Raw genomic sequence first — 20799 nt, forward strand, 5'->3', positions numbered from 1 at the left:
CTCTCAGGTTTGCCAGCACCGCTCCCATAGTTGTGTCATTGTCCATGTCGCCACCAGCTAATAAACAGTCAGATTTTTCTGTCAGAATGTATTAGATGCTCTTTCTGAATGATGCTTTTCTCTGCAAAGTCAAAACACCCCCCTCTGCCATACCAACGGCACTAGAAATGACAGGACAGGATGATTGAAGAATGTCCCTATCAATCGTGGCACTGCTCATGCCTCCAGTTTTTGATTCACAAAATAGAGAGTGACACGTTCATTTAATTTATGAGTTTACAACAGTTCACTCAGCCATATGGTTTTAATAAAACATTTATTCACATTGAAATCAGTACATTTTTGAGTGCATTTTTTTACATATTGCATTTGTGCATGTAGGTAAATCTCTATGTGTGTGTGTGTTTGTCTTTCTCGCAAGCATGTTTTTTTAGTGTTAAAATTCATACTTTTGTGAATGTGGTTAATGTACTACAAGAAACATCATCAGCTCTGCATTTTCACTTGAATACTTTTTTGTACAATTTCCCTTTCATTTAAAACCCAAATAAACAGGAAAAAAAGAAAGAAAGAAAAAACCCAAATGCGAGATCAGGTCTTAGCAGCGGACAGATACACTTGACAGGTAATATTGAGCTTATGAACACATTGCATTCTCACACTAACAGTTAGTATCTCACATTCTGCTTATCTAGCCTACAACACTATCTCGCATTCCTGAGGAGTTTCCGCCTCCTCCTGCTCTTTTTCCTTTTCCCCTCCATAATTTATCCCTCTTCCTTTTAACTCCTGTGCTTTTGTCCATGTCCTCCTTTACATGTCCTCTCTCTCGCTTTCTCTCCTGCTTCTCTTTATTCCTGGACATTGAGGATCTGTGCAGACAGTCCGTGGTGCCAGTTCTTCAGCTTGGCAAAGCGGGGCCCTTTCACCTCCGACTCAAACCTCTCTCTGATGGTGTGGAAGGCAGGACAAGGCTGTTACATCAGGTAATACTGACACTTTTGCTCACAATGTTAAAGTTCAACATTAAGTTACATGAGAGGATTGATTGAAGACTGGTAATGGGAAACCAGCTAGCCTGGATCTCTTCCAAGGTAGCAAAATCCATCTATCCTACCATCACCTCTTTAGCTCCCTAATAAAAACAGTAGCCTATATCTCTTACAAAAAACAATGAGCAAAAATGACATGTTGTGCTATTTCTTAGCAGTGATCACTTACTTTCTGGAGTCTCCACTGGCTGCGTGGCATATTGTTTTTAACTTTAAATTAAATAAACGAGATATAATGTTTTAATTTGTGCTTGTAGTTTTTAGTTGTATACATTTGGACAGAGCCAGGCTAGCTGTATCCCCCTGTTTCAAGGCTCGATGCTAAGCTAAGCTAACTGTCTCTTGGCTCTCCAGTTGTGAAAATAGTCTCAATCTTTTTATCTAACTCTTGGCAAGTAAGCAATTAAGGATAATTTCCAAATTGTGAACAATTCCCTGAAATAGTTTTGCTTTTTTGGCAAATTTTGTGTCAGTTGATGGAATGCCAGTTGAGCAGCCAGGTACATTTTGAAGTATTGAACTAATGTACAAATACCCTTTAAAGTCCGCTGACTTCTCCCCATCTTACCTCGACTTCTGCAGAGCTTCCTCATCTGGATCTTGCACTGCATGGAGGGAAATAAACGAGAGAATTTGGTGAGGATTCACTAATGAGAAGATAACTGAACTGAGAAGGTTGAAATGGACAAAACAAGTTAAGATAGAAGGAAAAGCAGGAGTCAGTGTACTGACGGTATTCAGTGCCAGTGATGTGGGCCAGGATCCTGAAGCTCTTGGACTGCAGGTTGGCAGCACGACGAGCCCATTCAGACATGTCCTGGTTTGTCTCTCCTGGTCTGATCACTGCCTGGTAAACCGGAGATGCACAGTCTACCACAGGGTCCTTAACAGGCAGAGCTCCACTGCAGATCAGAGAATACTGTTAGAGCTCTAAGTGTAAAGCCCCCAAATGTAGTAGATAATCATAATGTACTAAATGCCCATGATGTTGTATCATTTTCAACTGAATAGATTATATTACTATAATATTTTATACAATTTGTTCTACCCCTAATGGGGGAATCCGAAAATTTCTATTTACCTCATACTAATTCACAGGGAAATTATGATTTATTATGATTAAATTTCACTGCAGAATTGTAAAATATTGTTAAAATGTGTAAAAGTTTGAATTTATCATTTTCCTCCACACAGTCAAGTCAAAATGAAACTATCCCCTGGCCTGTAGGTACTGTAGAGGGCAGAGAGGACAGGGTTCATCACTAATATTCTGGTATACAAATGATCCAAACTTTGACTTTTTAATTGTGTTTAATTTAGCCAACTTTGTTCAAAGGCCTGGAAAAAATGGCAAGATGAACTGTTTCATTCGTCTTTACTTTACATGCTTGTAGTATTGTTTGACATTGCACTAAACTCTGATCTGGTTTATGTGGTGTCTTGTAAGCATTGTTAGTGGAATGTAACTAAATACATTTAATCAAGTACTGTACTAAAGTAGCCTACCATTTTGAGGTACTTTCCTTTGCATTTCTATTGTATGCTATTTTATAATTCTACAATACATGTCAGAGGGAAATATTGCAGTCTTCACTACACTACATGTATTTGACAGCAATTGTTACTTTTTACTTTTTACAGATTCATAATTATTATTATTTTTTTTATTTAACCCATATTTAACCAGGTAAGACCAGCTTACAAGTAGACATTTGCCTAAGACAGCACAATAAAAAAGGTTAGAGACGACAACAATAACCACTAGAAAACATTAATAACATTAAACAACAAAGAAATTATGATGTAGTAATAAAGATTTAGCTACCTCACACTAAAGGAGTTCAAATTCACTTCACCTCAACATTAGGGATGACACATTTTAATATGTCAATAATTATAATCCAATAATATAATATTTATTATTCTGCATAATTAGCACTTTTACTTTGGTATGCTACTAGTCTGACCCTGAATATTCCACCACTTTTACAATCCCATGTGGGCTGGGCATAGATTTATGAAACAGTAATAAAATTAATACATCTTGTATTTGCTAGTGGGGTCCATGTGTATTTTATGCTTCGTAAAATACAAAACAGATGCCCCCGGTACCCATCACTGTTCCATCTACAGGCCTGTAAAGCATGGGTGTGCTTTTGGTGACAAGAACGTTGATGAATATTCACTGTTTTTTTCAATATTTCAGTGTTTTATCATTTGGAACTTGGTTGTATGGACAGAAAAAGTGTTTTAAAGATATCACCAATATCAATAATATCAATATAATAATCAACATTTTAACGGTAAATATTGCCAAAATATGGACATTCGCCTGGTATATTTTGAAAATGTTGTATGATAACTGTTGTGTTTTAGTTTATTTTCATCAGATTTACAGTTACAGTTGCATTCTAGATGTATTAGAAGATATTCAGTTGCATTATAAGCTTCATTATGATGGTTTTGATGGTTTATTGCATTAAAATATAGCTTTTTTACCAGGCGAGGATGAAAATATCATGTTTTCTCTTTATTGGATCTCCATGTAGTAAATAAATATATTAATATACAATGGACTTATATTCCTTAGCTTCCGACTTTCAAAGGAGACCAGAATTATGCATCTAGGCCAAATGTTTGAGGAGATATTACTGATTTAAATTTTGGGTTTGTTATTTTAGGCATTTTTTCTGGAAAAAGTTGCCTGTGCCCAACTTAAAATTTAAAAATGTTTCTTTTTTTTGTCATTACAAGCTTTGTTGAATTTATTTCATTATGGGCAATGATTACATTAAAATCAGTTACTGCATTTTACACACAGTCTGCTTGTTCATTGTTCACATACAATGTCTTTGTGTAGTCCAAAAGTTCCACGTTGAAAGTGCCTGTACTGTACTGTACAGTAGATATTGGAATGAGTTTACACAGCAACATGACTGGATAGTGAACTGTTAGAAAAGTGAGTCAGTATTGATCGGGCAATATTTGTTTTAAACTTGTGATTGGATACTCAGAACATTCCCATGCCACAACATCCCATCAGGTTCCCGAGGCTCCAAAAAAACACTCTCACACTTTGGCCAAAGTACTTCGAAGTACTTCCACACGCCTAACCGAGTCCATGATGGCCTTGTGGTTAGTGAGTTTGTCCATCAAACACCTTGGTTTGACATACAACACCTCAGAAACACATAAAAAACCCCACAACAAAATAGACAAAAATAAATGCTGTAGGATTCCCAAATACTTTCAGTGGGATATTAGTTTATGAGACACGCGCAGCAATGCACAAGCTGTCATGAAATCAAGAGACAAAGGAGACACGTGTATGAGGAGAGGCGGGGATGGAAAAGGAGCGCTTCTGTACTTACGCCAAGGGGGAGCCCGCCTCCTCACTGAGGTCACAACCAGGAAGGAAGGATGGGGAAGGATGGGTGGAGGACAGCACAGGTGTGGTTGGTTGTTTGTTTGTGGATGGAATGAGGAGAGGAAGAGTGGGTGAAAGGCACAGAGGAGTTTGTGGCCACGGACACAGACAACATGGAAAAGCCCGGGTATCCACTAAAGTAGATATTCGCGTTGTAGCAACGTAGGCTTAGCGTTTGAATATATGTGTTCAAATGCTTCTTTTTGTGTTTGGGCTTTTCAGCAAAACGTATCTTTTTTTTTGTCAATCCAAATTACCCCCCCCCCCCAAAAAAATTTCTCACTTACCACTTACTGGTATCTAGCCATGCAGACAGTTAGCTAATGAGGTATCTGTTGCTTTTTTTTTCTGCCTCCACCCCAATACAATGGAGTTGCAATGTTCATCCATCCATCCATCCATCGTTAACCGCTTATCCTGCATACAGGGTCGTGGGGGGGCTGGAGCCAATCCCAGCTGACATCGGGTGCAAGGTGGGGTACACCCTGGACAGGTCGCCAGTCCATCGCAGTTGCAATGTTCAAAGATGTCATATTATGCTTTTTGCTTTCCTCCTTTCCTTTATTGTGTAACATATTGTTTTTGTGTATGTCATAGTTTAACAAAGTGAAAAAGCCTATAGTCCGCCCCAAAGGGAGTTTTCCCACAGAAAACACTGCTCCTGAACTGCCTGGAAACAGCTCGAATGTAGTCCAGTCTTAACTTTCGTAATCTATCTGCATCACTATGTAACATGCATCATAATGCCATCCTAGTGGCGGTGTTTCGGGATCTTGTACTGCTAAACAGAAGCCACAGTAACCAGCTGAAACGGCTTTGTTTTGGATCACACTACCTTGCTTTTCAGGACCCGCTCCACTTTGCTTCTGATTGGCTAGTAGGCCTTACATAGTTCCCAACAAAGATCAAAGAGAAGTGAGATGCGTACAACCCACAGGGTGAAAAGAGGTGCTTTTAGCAATGTATGACAAAAATATTGTGCTTTTTTTTAAATAAAACCATGTAAACCTATTTTGGTACAACTCCTAAATATAATTATGAACCTGAATTTGAGCATACTATGACCTCTTTAATACAGCGAGTAGCAGAAAGAAAAATCCTCCATTATACTGGCGGTAGAGGTAGAAATCTAAGATATCTCAAAACCTTGGGCAAATAAAACCACAACTGTCTGTAGTAGATACCATTAGCAGTAAGTGAGAAGGTATGTTTTGCTCTAATTTCAGTGAACCGACCTTTAATTTCTCAACACACGGGCTGGTTTGATCAGTGTGATGTGATGTCTGGTGCGTGAGTGGAGAGAGCGCATAAAAGACTGGAGAGGGGGTTAGTCTGGTTGTGTGACCTCACCTGTCATGTCCCTTGGCCTGCGACTGTCCTGCAATGGCATCCATGATGGCATCCTGTGAGTACATGCTGATTGGTGTGTTGTACTGGGCGTGAACAATGGTTGCCTTTCCCCCCGGACCCTTCACCTCAATGGGCTTGTGGGTAGACAGGGCTGAGTCTTTCAGAGCTATGGGGTTGAAGCTGGGAGTGTACTCCACACTGTCAGTATCAGTGGGTCGAAGAGGAGGTTGGTAGGTTTCAGGTGCAGGGGTGAAGTTGAGAGGTTAACAGGTGAGGTGGTGGAGAGGGCAATTCGAGAGGAAAGAAATCATAGAGAAAACACAAAGTGAAGGGAGGAAACATGTAGTAACACAACTGGCAGACAAGTAGGGCTGTTGTACCGCTCAGTATTAGTTTTTGGAGAGACCCCATGTACGTACACTCAACTACACAGACCAAATACACCACACACCATACTGTGTCCCAGTTCCATACTACATACTAATTATAAGCATTTTTAGAGGATGTAGGGTTTTCACACATGTCAGTACATAAACTAAATTAGCATATTCAGAATGAAGCAGATGAATATCAATTAATTTAAAAAAAACAGCAATAATGACAATTTTTAATAATAATTAATCTAATTTGTTATATCTAATTTTCAACAAAAATATTAGCTTTCTTCTTAATAAATACACTGTGAAATAAAACATTTAATTTCCAAGTTCTAATTCTGTGTCCCTGTGTAAATGGTTCAGTTGTCTCTTTTTATATGCAAAATAGCCTACGTCAAGAAAAACTTGCGACTTGCCAACTCCTGCCACATGAGCAAAACTATAAATATAGTATGAGGTGTGTATTTGGATCAAGCTGAAAGCTTCTGGTTTGAAACGCGAAGCCACGCGGAAGTTCCTTAAGCCTGCATTCTATTGAACGGCCAGTAGGGGGCGACTCTTCTGGTTGCAAAAAGTAGTCCAGTTCCATTTAAAATAATGTTAAAATGACCCTATTCTAAGCTGATTTATTTTTATGAGTCACTCCGTCAGGTTAAAGTGACTCATACTCTTAATTTAACCAGTGTTGTTGAAAAAGCTTAGGAGTTGACTGTTCACTTTCTCTGGTGAGTACATTTAGTTTTAAGATTGTTGTTTGCTAGACAGAATTGTCAGCCCTGTTAAAATGACAGTTAACGTGAATTAAAAATGCACCTAGCTAAGCAAGCTAGCTAGCTCCACACCCGGCCATTAGCGCCACCGTCTCGTCCAAATATAGTCACGTCTGGACACTTCCTGGTGGCAAAAAATCAACATGGCGGCACCATAGCAGCCAAACTCGAGGCTTCAAAACGACAGTCCAGAAATCAACGGGTGAAGTCAAGATGACCACGTCCCTATCTTTTATACAGTCTATGGTTTGGATATCAGTTGCCAAAAAACTTCCAAAGAATGTGGACGAGATCTAATTTGCCCACATTTTTAGTTTTAGTTTTAATTTCACTTGTAAATACGTCACTTTACGGATGATAAAGACACTATAACATCTGTTTCACTTTAAAGTCACTATGCATATATTTTTAGGCGCCCTCCAGTGGTAGTAAGACAAGACAGCAATGCTCTCCTATACCACTCTCCAACAAGCCATTGTTGATTTGATTGGAAAGGTAACTGGCCAAAGTTTGACTGACATCTTGTATCTTTTCTTGGAATGGTGAAATAATGTACATCAGTGTCTTGTACACCAACTGCTAAACCAGTATAATATGCATAGTACACAGTGTATACTTTATTAGATTAGTATTACATATGGTATTGGGACACAGCATGTCGACTGAAAATCTGAGGCTTTGTTCATCATGACTTAGAGCTGAATGTCAAGCTTAATGACAAAATACAAGCTTTTACTTAAGAGATTAAAGCTGACATACCAGTCCAAAGACCAACAAACATGCTAATGTTTAAAACAACCACCAGGCCATAGTGATAGATTTTAACCTGCAAATTTCAAATGACACACACTGAGGAGGACCAGCAGAGGTGGAAACATAGGTAGATGTGGTAGTACAGAATGAGTTCAGCGTACCAATTTTTACTTAAAAAGTAAAGAAGTATTAACATTAAAATAGACTCAAGAATGAAAAATACTGCATATACTGTAAACTTTATCTATAAAATAACCAGTATTACCAAATAAATGTAAATTAAATGAAGGAAAAAGTAGAGAGTCTCATAAAACTGTACTGAAGTACAGTACTTGAAGAGATGTACTTTCTTACTTTCCACTTCTGTGGACCAGATGCTGTTAATACCATGTCTTGAATTTTCAGCCTGTAAGGTCTTGTTGCAGTTACCTACAGAAACAGCACACTCAATATACGTTGAAGCTTTAGTTCAACTTCACACACATGAATCCATGTGGGGCATAACTTCACCTCACACCAAAGGCAACACTGTCAGAGCTCTAAAAACGAATACTCTATCTACTGACGTGGACTTCATGCACATTAAATACAGAGAAATGTGACGGTACTGACTTTGCAGCTGTGTTTGCGATAACCTGAAACACACCAGAGAGGGACAGAAAGAGAAGAGAAGGAAAGTATGTGATTAATCACTAGAGGCATTTTGGCGATAACAATGGCACTGTGTGTGTTTGTAGGAAACTATCCAACCCCAGCGCTGTAATCTCATGTACAGGTCAGAATAGCATCTGTTTGTCATCACTGGGATATTTCCCAGCTTCCCCTGCATCATCAGGAGTGACTGACAAGAGCAGAAGTGTCTCAATCACATGACACAAGGTGGGGTTGCAGAGACACATTTAGCACAGAACGGTGCCACAAATATACACAACCACACAAACACAACACACACCACCTGATCCACTAGAACTGTAGCTGTTACATTTAGAGTAGTAGACAAGCTGCCATTAACACTATAATGTACGTCAAGGATTTCACTTTTTAATCTGTCCAGTAGATCCTATAGAACCGTAGTTATATGGTAATCAAACGCCACCAAAAATAAGGGTTACAATCTGCAAATCTTAAACTTTTCAACTAAATTTAGTCCAGTTTAAACAGACAATGAGACATATTTTCTGGGCTGTTTTACTAAATTATGCATTTCCTCTGATTACTATGCAAGAAGTCATGGACTTTGGTGATCTAAAGGTAGCAAGTAATTCCTGCCTGGTTTAATTAGCTACTCGAGTACACACCACTTTCCCATTCAGACTGTGGAGGTCAGAAAGACATTAATATTTCATTTCCAAAAGCTGTATCAAACTAGGGCTTCAAGACTTAATAACTTCCACATGTACACAAACTACTGTCATGTGTCATGTGTCATGACGTCATGGACGAATGCAAATCGTGATTAACCCAAACTCTGCTTTCACTGTTGGTGTAAATGTGTTTAGTTCCACTCAGCCACTGCAGTAAAGGTGGTGGCACTCGAGCACAACACATAAATCAGCTTGCGGATTTGTCTATACAGTACATGGATGTGTTCAGGGTACAGTAGGTGAAGTGGAACGTGCTCTGCAGCAACTCACACGTGAGACATCTCCCTACAGAGAGAGAGGGGGGCTATCTCAGGTTTGGCAAGGAGGCATCCAGGGGATTCAGGATGATGGTGTGTAACCAGAGCGGAACATTCCATGACCATGTACAACAGCTGCTCTCTCCTGTGTGTGTGTGTGTGTGTGTGAGCCAGTGGAATCACAGTCTCCAAGTACTCGGTGAGGTGGGGCCGCTGGCATGATATTGCCGTCATCGTCCTGCGATGTGCCTGGAGCACGTTTCCTGACACCTGACTTACCGTTGGCCTTTCCTGTAAAGCAGCTTAGCTCCAGAGGGGAAACACATTAGGGAAGACTGACACCTGGATATGATATGTCAGGCCAAGCAGATTGCGTACTAAATTAACATCTACATCAGTACTCCATGACTGAGGCTTCACCCAAATTCATGCCATACAATTGGGAAGAGTTCACTCAAAGGTGGCCACAACTTAACTCCCACCAAACTCCTGTCATTATAACATGCAATTTAGTCAGGATGAAGGCATTACTGATTTAGCCCTACCAGAAAAGATGACACAAGCCTTTTCATGAGCCCCAATTTGTACATCAAAAATAAAACTTCAATAAAGCCTGTTGATGGAAAGTGAAAATGCAAAACATCAGATATTGAAATTTTGTCATGTAGTGATAGTGTGTAGTGTGGAGTAATGACAATGAATTGATCCAACTAACAAGTACCGTGTAACCAAAGCCTGGTAGCATTTACTCCTCCAGAGTGAATCGTTCCTTCGGCACAGTAATTTATTTTGAGTCCATCCCACATACACCTGCTTCCCTGCTGCTGTAAATACTCACCACAGCACCCAAACTGTATTAATCCGCGACAGAAAATAGTCCCCAACGAATAAGCTACTTTCCTCTCTTTGAGTAATGCTCACCAAAAATTACAGTGCCCCAGTTGTTTTAGATAATTACTAAACCTTTTTTAAAAATGTAAGATTTAGGTATTTGGTAGGAACATGGGCCTGGTGTCACAGACAGGGTAGGGAAGGTCTGTATGATGCTTCAGTGTGTTATTGGCATTAGATTATGCAGTTCTTTGCAAATCGGCACTTTTCTAGCACCCCCATATGTTACAACAAAAGTATTATTTTTTAAATGTGTGATAGCCTATAAATAGCCAAATGTCCAAAAATACCAAAAGAAAGTTTGGTATCTGAATACTTTTAATAAGACAACCTTATGCAGCTGAAGTGATAAGCGTTAAGTAATCTTTTAAGCAAATATTCACTGGTACCAGCTTTTTAACTGGAAATATTTTGTGCAATTCTTAGTATTCTATGATAGTAAATTTAATCTCAATGGACTTTGTACAGTTGGTCGGCTGTGGCTCAGGAGGTAAAGCTGGTTGGCTGTTAATTGCAAGATTGGTGGTTCAATCCCTGGCTCCCCCAGGCTGCATGTTGACGTGTCCTTGGGCAAGGTACTGAACCTTGAATTGTTCTGCCATTGTGTGAATGTTAGTTTCTGTTTGAGCACTTAGGCTCAGTGTGTGAATGGTGAATGTAGTGTAAAAGCGCTTTGAGTGGTTGAAAAGACTAGAAAGGTGCTATACAAATATCTGAAGGTGTCAGTTTGGGCTTTTGGAACTAGTAATGAGCATTTTTACTATTTGCAGGAAAAAAAGAAACTGTTGTTTGCAGAATATCCTTACAATATTTAAGTAAAAACAACAACAACAAAGAAACCTAGAGAAAAAAATCTGACTGAGGGCTTTTAAGTATCTACCAGTTTGCTTTTGCCTCATGGCGACTCTTCCGTAGAAACAAATCTTCACCTTCCTGTAACCTCACCAACAATTTAAAAACTACAAAAAAAGCTTTACAAGCAGGATTTAAAACTCTCTTCTGGGCTTTGCATTAGCAACAGCCTGAAGATAAAAAGCTTCAAAGAGTGATATCAGGGAGCCGAAACAGCAAAAAGATTTCCTTTCTGCAACATCATCTCCCTGGTTTCATTTTTATTTCACAGTAAATGAGTCTGTACCATTCACAAGGTCTGAAGAAACCAACAGCTCATTCATATCCTCCTCTAACCACGGTCCACTTGAATCTTGTTTTATTTTGAATTATCTTTTGGATGGCATCTTAGACATTTGAATGTGGCGTTGAGGCCACTCGACCTTTAGTAAAGCCTCTCAGATCTGCCTGTTATAAAGATCCTCAGATGAACTGTAGTCTGATCTCCCGCTATTCTGTTACCCGGAGTCCGGCCAGGTATGTTAGCGTGTACGCTAGTACCACTTGTCAGGGGAACGAATATTGGGAAAGTTCTGAGTATATTTCCTCACCATGGCCCTGTTAATGTGAGGTTACATGGGGAAGGTGTGATGTGCTTCATTAACCAGAGTGAAAAGCAGTTTTGTTTAGTCAGCTTGGTTGTGTCTTTGGGTTATCCCTGAAGGAGACAAATCTTCTTCTCTCAGTGATTGAAAGTTATGTATTGTTGTGGTAACCTACCCCAAAGATGGAACTCTCCGAGAAGCTGACCCCTCTCCAAACTTGCCCTGCATCAGCATAATTTCTCTGAGAGTTTCAGGAGAGTAAAGGCCTATTGGAGAATTGTACTGCCCCAGCTTTCCTGGTGAAGATGCGGCAGATGGTGTGGAGGAGGCAGGAGCTTTGCCTGGGGTCGAGAGGAGCTCTGGATCTTTTTTAGGGACTTGAAAGAGATTCCTTTTGGCTTTTGGGTTTTGATCCTGGAACATTTCATAGAACAGTGGCTGCTCCAATTGAACATCTTCACCAAAATGTTTAGGCCCAACTTCCTCTTTCGGTTTTTCTAACTCCTTAGAAAGACGAGAGGAGGTCAAGATAGCTAGATAGAAAAAGGTTTAAAGTTAAATGAGAGATAAGGTATCAGCTTGTTTTGTCTTCATTTTCCTTTCATTTGGTTGCTGTTTTTAGTTTGCTGACCTCTGACCTGTGCATAAGGCTGCAGTTGCACTGTGAATATTTGACACTAGAGGGCAGCAAGACACTGCCTGCTGGCAGAATAGTGAAGATGACATTCTCACAAACAGGAGGAGAATACAGAACAGGTATTACAGACATACAAACATGTTCAAGTATGCAGATATACATATTGTGTTTGTACATGAATAGCCGGTGTATTTTTGTCTTGATTTGTCTATATTTTCATTATTGTTGTGAGTGTGTTCATACCTTCTGGTGGGGGATGACTGGCATGGGTGAGTCCATTCTTGGAGTTGCTGTGGGAACTGGTGCGGGACGTCTTGATCTGAAGATTAAAGCAATGAAACATCCCTTTTAAATATACTGTTACATCGCATGTGTTACATTTTATTAACAATTTAAGAAAGATAAAAATAACCATTAATATATTATGAGAGCCAATTGGGTTATACATTTAAATTACTGTTTTTTCCCCAGCTGAAGCTTTGACTTCCTCCTAAACTCTCAAAATGTCCACACCGATTTCCCTTCTTCCTGTTATTTCTGCAAGTAATTTCCAGTACCTTAATATTAGCTTCTGCATCATCTACCTAAGTTTGTGGGGACGTATGTTTTAGTGTTTGTGTGCTGGTTGTTTACTTCAGCATGGTGAGTGACAGTTTGGTGGAGGCAGACTTGATCTTGTTTTGGGCCTCCAGGTGTGTCATCCCCTCGGTGCTGACCCCGTCAATGGCTGAGATGATGTCGCCCTGGGCCAAGCTGCCGCCCACTGCCTTGCTGCCCGGAGTTATCTATGCAGGGGTCAACAGAGCAGGTCAAACTGATACAGATTCCTCAGGAAACACACAAGCAATTGAAAAACATATGCAGTTACACAAACATATACACACATTACAGATTGGAGGGGTATTTAGGATTGCTGGATTAATCCTCATGGTGGGTATGAAATAAGAAACTAAAATTAAAATGCAAATTAAAGTAATTCATTTGACTGCTGATTTTTACTGGAAACCCCAGGTCAAAACAGCATTACAGCTCAGCTGCCATGTGATATGTGTTCCTCTGTGATGTAGCGCCTCACTCCACATAATTATTTATGCTGTGTGTACAGCTCAGTAAATAAGCCCTAAAGGTAGAGGAGAGAACAGCTGATGAAGCTAAATAAACTAATCCACCAGGTCTGCAGATGAAGGGCTGGATAAAATTTTGGCGTTAAGTTGATCAATAGAGTGGTACCACATTTTAACTAATCAGTCCCACAGCTACAAATAAGGCCACTAAATTAGCACAAAATTAAATTAGTAAAAAGCGGCAGGATTTCTAGTAAGAAAATAATAAACTGTGCTTATTTCTGATGGTAACAATAATAATGTTTTGTATATTTATGTTTGCTACTGGAATGGACTGTGTAGTAGTAGAGGCTTAAACAGGACATGGATATACAGTAAAGGGACTGTGGCTCAAATTAAATTCATATATAGTGGCTGAATGGTTAAATCCAAGGAACTATTTTTGAAATTCCTTTATTCAGTAGATAATGTGAACTTTTACCTTGCAGTTTTTTAATTTCAAAAGACACTTTTTTCTTTCTTTCTTTACTCTTTTTTTGTCAGCCACATACTGACCTTCAGCTGAATCCTGCTGTAGCTCTGCCACAAAGCCAGATTTTAGCGCTTAAACTACTCAGAGAGGAGGTTTAAGTGAGCCCAGAGGCTTGGAGCATACAGCATTGGGTCTAGGCTTACAGTCAACTCGTTAAAGAGTTAAAAATAAGCTATGCTGTTAAAGCGTGCCTGGCTTCACTGTGATTGACCCTACTGAGCCCCCCTCCATTCCCCAAACACACACACACACACACACACACACACTCACACACCTGTTACTGACATTCATACAAGACTTCCTTGATTCTATCTTTTCATATTTACATTAAGTATAGTCCTCCTCTCTACAGTCCACACTTATACCACCTATATTATGTCACCATGTTACACAACATAATTCTCTGTTCTGCTTCGTCTTAGATCGTCACTCACATCCTTCTTCCTCCCGTCAACCTTATTTGTCTCCTTTTTGCACATCTTTTTATCCTATTGTATTACAGTTATTATGCCAGTGTGTAGAAATGTGTGTGTGTGTGTGTGTGTGTGTGTGTGTGTGTGTGTGTGTGTGTGTAAAAAGCAGAGTGACAGTAAGTGGGAGGAGGCGGAAAAGCAAGGTGATATCAGGTGGAAACAAATTATTTCTGCACAGCTGCCTCAGTGTAATTATTCACATGGAGACACATGGAGACACATGGCACATGCTTGTTTCCATATGCACCAAACAGGATATGGATATGAACACTGATTCCTTTAAATAATTGTTTTCATTCATTTAGGTTCAAGACAGCATGTAAATAGACTTAAGTAATTTTTACTATGACAATCCCCACTAACAACCTCACTGAGAGTCATATAAAATCACTGGACAGCTGCAAAACTGTTTGTTGTGTGACATTTTAATGGCTTTCAGTTTGGCTAATGAGATGTAAAAAATCTTTCCTATCTTAGTTCTAAGACCGAAATCCAAACCACGGTGTTACGTCAAACTGTAATGGTACCGTGACTTGTCACGTAAAACTGCAGTGTTTCATGTTAACATGTCAGAGCCCAACGTGACCATAGGATGAGCACAAATCCAATGACACAATTTCATACTAGATGTGGATCAAAGCTCCCCCTGGTTGCCTAAGACTGGGATCAGAAGACAATAAACTAACAGGTGTCCAGAGTTGTGAATCAATAAAGCATAGGCTGATCACCAGCTGCGCATCAATCAGGACTGAAGAATGAGGAGCGGGAGGTGGGAGGGAGCAGAGTTAATGTCTATACTGTTCTACTCAGGTATGTGTCATCTCCTAAATCTATCAAATCCTCCAATCCATCTGTTACCTCAAAATGACGCTGTCCTCTCTGGAGCAGCTCCTAAAAGGTGAAACTGAAACTGACTATAAGCGAGGAATAAAGCTTACTAAAGGTAACATAAGCTGCCGTTACCTTCCCCTCTCTCTCTCTCTCTCTCTCTCTCTCTCTCTGCTTCTTCCCCGTCCCATTCCCAGCCCTCTCCAACCATCCATCCACCTCTCCTCTAGTGCTATTTAAAGGAAACGCTGTAAATACACCCGCAGTCCTGCCAGAGAGAGAGAGGTTGACACCCTGTCTATGTGCTGCAGAAGTTAAAACACATTCATCTGCTGTAATAATTTGACCTTTTCTCAAATTCTTCTAGTTTTGGGAAATAATTTTCATCTATCCTGATGGTTGAGAATGCTTTAATGTATATATAGGAAAACAGAGTGTTTATGTTCTTAGTATAATTTTATTTTATTTAGTAAATCATGTTGTTGTGTTTGTCTGTTGTCATTTGCAACAGTTGCAACAAGTCTGTTAACTTGTTACATTGCCATGTTGTTGATGTAATGCCATTTTTGGAATGACACATCATTTGCATGAGATTTGACAGTTAAAATAATTAAATTAATCTAAAAATAATCAAAATAATCAATTCACTGTACTGTGATAAAAAGTAATTTCCTCTTTAGATGATTAATCGAGCCAACCTGTCAAGCTAAAATTTGAGGGTGAAATACGCATTGACTTTGCATGTAAAATATATATTGTACCAATTTTGTTCAAGAGCAATGTTCAAGAAATCCAACAGCAGTAAAATTTGACTAATGCAGCTGCAACTCGACTCCAGTAAAACTATTCCAGTCTCTCCTCTGCTGCACTGTTTTAGAAGTCTCTCTGGAGATTACATCTGATCCTCCCTGTCATCATCCCGTACAGCAACATTACATAACCGCTGCTCAGCCACTGCTCACACCTATGTGCACACGTATCACATGCATATACAGTATGCACATGCGAAAACACAAGCTTGATGAAGTGAACATGCAACATGTTATCATAAAACCAATGAAAAAAGGGATTTTCAGGTGTGAATGATCAATTTGGTTAGGAAAATTAATGTTTTCAGACATCTAATTTATATTTAACTGTTTGAAAGACTGAATGTTACAGTGTAGGAGGTCCTATAATAAACCTACTCCACTTTTAAATTTTTTTTAAAAACTTTTAAACATTTAAATGTTGTTAATGTTAAATGTCTAAAAAGCCCTCACTTTTCAACCTATTTTGGGTTTTACTGAGACCCCTACCCATATTTTCACCTGCAAATCACCAAAAAAATTTTAAGCTGGACATGCTCAGTTCTGTGTTTACATTATTGTGCATCATGTATGTTGGTTTTCATTTCCTTTGCCATCAGTCAAAGTCATTCAGTCAGTCAGTTAGTGTACTATAGTCTGTGCTGAAGATTTTGTTACATTTCATTAAAATCTAATACAGCCAGTGCATTGTTTTGTCACAGCAAAGTCTGCTGTTGTTGGTGTGGCATGTTGTGAATGTCCCGTAGCTGTAACTTATTCTTTATTTGTAAGTTTCTCTGTGACAACAAATCTCAGCCTGTAAGGGTGACTGTCCTTACCCTGGAGATGGTGAGTGGCATATTGAAGTCCTTTCCTCCCTGTAGTCTGAAGCCCCATGGAGCAGGGCCATTCAGAGTCACTGTGTACGTACTCATCTTCGGTTAAACGTCAACACTCCTCCTGCTAACAACTCCTGCTGGCTGTGCGGTTTCTCCTCCTGCTCGGTGCCCTTGTCCTCCCGTGCTATCCTTTTATCCCAGCCGACGTCTCGTGGTCGCTTCTCCTCGGTCAGCCCTGGCTTCACTACCGTCTCTCCTTGTCTGGTCCCAGCTCTCAGGACAAACACCCTGGGGTTGTGGTGGTGCTGGTGGGTGGGTGAGGTGCTGTGGAACCTCTGTGACACAAACGGAGGGACACAGATAGGCATGCATTTGTGCACACAAATACACACAGATACATATGTGTAAATACACACACACACACACACACACACACACACACACACACACACACACACACACACAAAGAGAGTGTAGAGCCAAGCTGAGCCACTGCAGAAAAACCATAGACTATTTCTCCTGACTAGAGTCACAAAAAGGCCTCTTAAAACTCCCTCAACAAACCTCAAATTTGAGAAACTCTCAAAAGTCAACTGTAGACAAGTTTCTTACCTGCAGAGTTGCTGAGGGCAAGGGACAGACAGCCTATGAATAGCGGTGAGCAGAGACACAGGGGCCCTGGCCCTTATAAGGCCTGTAACACGAAGCCCCAGAATGCTTCACTGCCGATTCACATCGCCAATATAGACCCCTCTTACTGCAACACATTCTCTCTCTCTCTCCCTCCCTCTTTCTCCCTCTCTTAGTGCTATCACTTCATGCTGCTAGCACCTAATTATCCGTTATCAGTCTCTGTGCACAGATATCAGTCCTTTTGTTCTGCTCGAGAAAGGAAACAACAAATTACACCAGCACCAACTCCCTAGAAACACTCCCACCAAGCTGACCAAGCTGCCAGTCTTGTATTTGTGTGTGTGTGTGTGTGTGTGTGTGTGTGTGCGCGCTGTGAAGTTAAAGGAAGAGAAACATCAGATTCTGACATTGTATAAAAAGGTGGTGAAAGACTAGCTGCATATTTTTTAATCACGTCCTGATATTTTTTGTGAATATTAGTCACTCACACACACCTCGAAAATGGATCAGTTTGTGCTCTGGTGTGATACTAAACACAAGAGATCAGAAGAAAAGGTGTTTGATCCCCAAGTAAAAATGAGCCAGTAATCCACAACTTGGAGAAGTTGTGTTCTTAAACTACACCAATCACAAAAGTAATCTCAACGATACCTCCCTAATCATTACCCCAGAGTACAGAATTAGCTATTAGCTGTAGTGATCCGTCAGCGCCCTGGATTTTATATGGACCAAAGTACTAGAGGGTTGTAGATAGTTTTCCACAGAACCTGGTGAGGAAAAAACACTTGTTTTAAGATAAGACAACGCACACCTTTACTGCAAGGTTATGGCTGTTTAAAAATTTGTGTCAAGCTCTTTAATCAATGCTTGCGTCAATGCGTTTAGTTTCACTGTGGGAAAAAATCAAACAGTCTAGCTTCTCTTTTCAAGATCTTGTATGTATATATATTCTAGTTTATGTGTGTGTATTTTTCATAGACTGTTATTAGTATATTTTTGTATTTGTAATTAGCTTGATTATATATTTATATACGTATATCTATATATATTTATTCACATGTAATTTTACTGTATAAATAGGGCTGGTCTACAGCAACATGAATCCCAAGTTTCCCCACAGGGACCCCTTATATTCTTAGATTTTTGATGACTTGTTTTCAATTATTTGTTGTTGTTTCACTATAATAAACACATACCATGTTTTACTCTTTTCCAGTAGTACAATGTACGTACAGATTTACAGTACTTTACTCTAAGTATTTCCATTTCATGCTGCTTCACACTTATATTGTACTGTTAAGTCAAATAAATCTATCTGATAGCTATAGTTACTAGTTACTCTGCAGATTAAGATTTGACAAACAAAACATATGATGAGCTGATAAAACATGATGCGCTGATATAGATTAATCTACCCAAGAATATATCAAGTGAAGTTAAGGGGCCATTTTGGAAATATTCCTTTTTTTAATTTGACATTTTCAGTGCAGGACTTTTACTTGTAATTGAGTTTTTTATTGCACTTTTACTTAAGTAAAGCATTTTGCAACATTCTTGGGAAATACAAAATAATTAAGACAAACTTTTTTGCGAGTTTGCGAATGAGACAAAATACAGACATTAATAGATGTCAATGACAGAATAATCTCTGTCTCCTCCACCCACTTACACCCTCTACTCATGTAAATAGAGTACTAACTCTCACCTCTGTAGGGCGCCATAGTTCTACAGGGAGGCCTATACAGGTCAAACAGCACCATAACACCTGCTCTCTGACATGTTGGACAGATATGACCTTTGCTAATGCCGTTCTGTTATCTGACAGGATGTTCTAGCTGTTATCAGCTGAACTGTATGAGTCTCTTCCATTCAGGAAACTGACCTCATGATTTACGAATACACTGGTCAGTCGACATTGATAGACACGATGCATTAGGAGCTACAGTAATCACAGTCATTATGGTGAATGAATGTGTGTATGTGAATTTATATATGAGTATAGCAAAAGGATGTTTAATTTTTTGCCAAAGATAAATCCACTTGAGTGAGTGAGCGTTTCTTTAAAGAAGTGAACCCTATTAAAGAACACTGTAATGTATAAGTGGATGGTGTGATAATATTGAAGGACAGTTTAATTAATTGAGAAAATGGTTGACAGATTAATTAATTGCAAAAATGATCCTAAATTGCCCTAGCTTCATGCATGGCTAGTTCAAGCATCACAAAGGCAAAGACATGGAGACACAACCACCAAATGAGCCGAATTTAGCAACATTTTTATTTAGAAAAATAAATAATAACAACACAAAACATTTTGTACAAAGAAAACAAAATCATCATGAAACCATCACTTCATTAAACATCAATATCATATAATCAATAATTCATATAAACATATATACACATATATATATACATATGTATATATTATTATTTTTTTAAAACATGTACTTTTGTACATTCATTGATGGGGACAAATGAGCAACCGTGGAAATGCATTAACCTTTGTGGCCTCTTTAACTAAGATTTTAATCTATAATTTGCCTGCTTATCATTTAACATACATGAAAATTTGAGTATGTGACAGATTTAATTTGACATGTGAACAGAACAGTTATTACAATCATAGCCAAGGACGCAGCAATTTCAAAGGGAACGGCAATGTGCTGAAGTGGACTAAAAGAGCTTTTGGAAATATGTACAGTGAAAAGGATGTTAAAACACATTGGTGAAGTGGTTCTGTACATATGTCTATGATGAGCTCTATGATAACAACTCTGAAACCACACACTTAACAACAGTTGTCATTTAGCAAACTGTCACTTATATATCGAATATTAGATATTAGTATGGCATCAAGAGAAATGCAAGTACAGTACAGAGTAAAGTTCTTCAACTTCAGACACACACAGTCATACTCGCTCGCACATACTTGTTTGGTGATGTAATATGCTGTTGTGACACATTTGTGACCTGATTTGCCAGATCTGTGGTGCTTCATGTTACCAGGAATGGAAAAATCAATGATAAAGAGCTAAAGGGGAAACAAAAACTGACTGTCTCCTCTCCCATCCTGTCACTTGTGCCCATGTGCGCCTGATTACCCAGTTTAGAAATAAAACAACTCATATTAAAGCTGCATTAAAGCATTTTTGACCACTAGGGAGCAGAAAGACTGGAATGAACAGTGTAGGTACATTTGCCCTCATGTGTTGATTCGCAGCGCTGACTTAACGTGATGCATGCTGGACTTAACATAAGCTGGTTAGGAATTTTTACTGTCGCCAGCGCTGCAACTATGTCACATGAGAACCTTGTGGGAGCAAGG

The 20799-nt window shown here is 39.2% G+C and overlaps 1 protein-coding gene across 3 annotated transcripts; it reads right to left on the reverse strand.

Moving 5' to 3' along the window:
• Positions 1-297: 297 nt before the first annotated feature.
• On the reverse strand, positions 298-17606 carry ldb3b (LIM domain binding 3b). 3 transcript variants are annotated; one of them, XM_038736260.1, is made up of 10 exons: positions 17451-17606; positions 16839-17173; positions 12948-13099; positions 12558-12633; positions 8342-8364; positions 5830-6027; positions 4424-4447; positions 1785-1954; positions 1621-1657; positions 298-948 (listed from the first exon to the last, which is right to left on the reverse strand). In XM_038736260.1, the coding sequence occupies exons 2-10, from the start codon at positions 16932-16934 to the stop codon at positions 852-854; spliced, it is 873 nt and encodes a 290-aa protein (XP_038592188.1). In that variant the 5' UTR covers positions 16935-17173; positions 17451-17606; the 3' UTR covers positions 298-851. The 3 variants fall into 3 exon arrangements, with proteins under 3 accessions (XP_038592188.1, XP_038592189.1, XP_038592190.1); XM_038736261.1 differs by lacking the exon at positions 17451-17606 and adding an exon at positions 17403-17420; XM_038736262.1 differs by lacking the exon at positions 4424-4447.
• Between the last annotated feature and the right edge of the window lie 3193 nt (positions 17607-20799).

The sequence above is a fragment of the Micropterus salmoides genome, unplaced genomic scaffold, assembly GCF_014851395.1.
Source record: "Micropterus salmoides isolate LMB-PRFRI ecotype aquatic unplaced genomic scaffold, ASM1485139v1 Ms_hic_scaffold_21, whole genome shotgun sequence".
Taxonomy (NCBI): domain Eukaryota; kingdom Metazoa; phylum Chordata; class Actinopteri; order Centrarchiformes; family Centrarchidae; genus Micropterus; species Micropterus salmoides.

Bases quoted from the DNA above. Each gene is read 5' to 3' on its own strand.
- ldb3b (XM_038736260.1), bottom strand. From the start codon at position 16,934: ATGAGTACGTACACAGTGACTCTGAATGGCCCTGCTCCATGGGGCTTC. The intron at 6,028-8,341 runs GTCAGTACCGTC...TGATACTGACAG, and splicing joins ATCGCAAACACAGCTGCAAA to TGTGGAGTACACTCCCAGCT. The intron at 4,448-5,829 runs GTGAGGTCACAC...TTGTGACCTCAG, and splicing joins CAGGCCAAGGGACATGACAG to TGAGGAGGCGGGCTCCCCCT.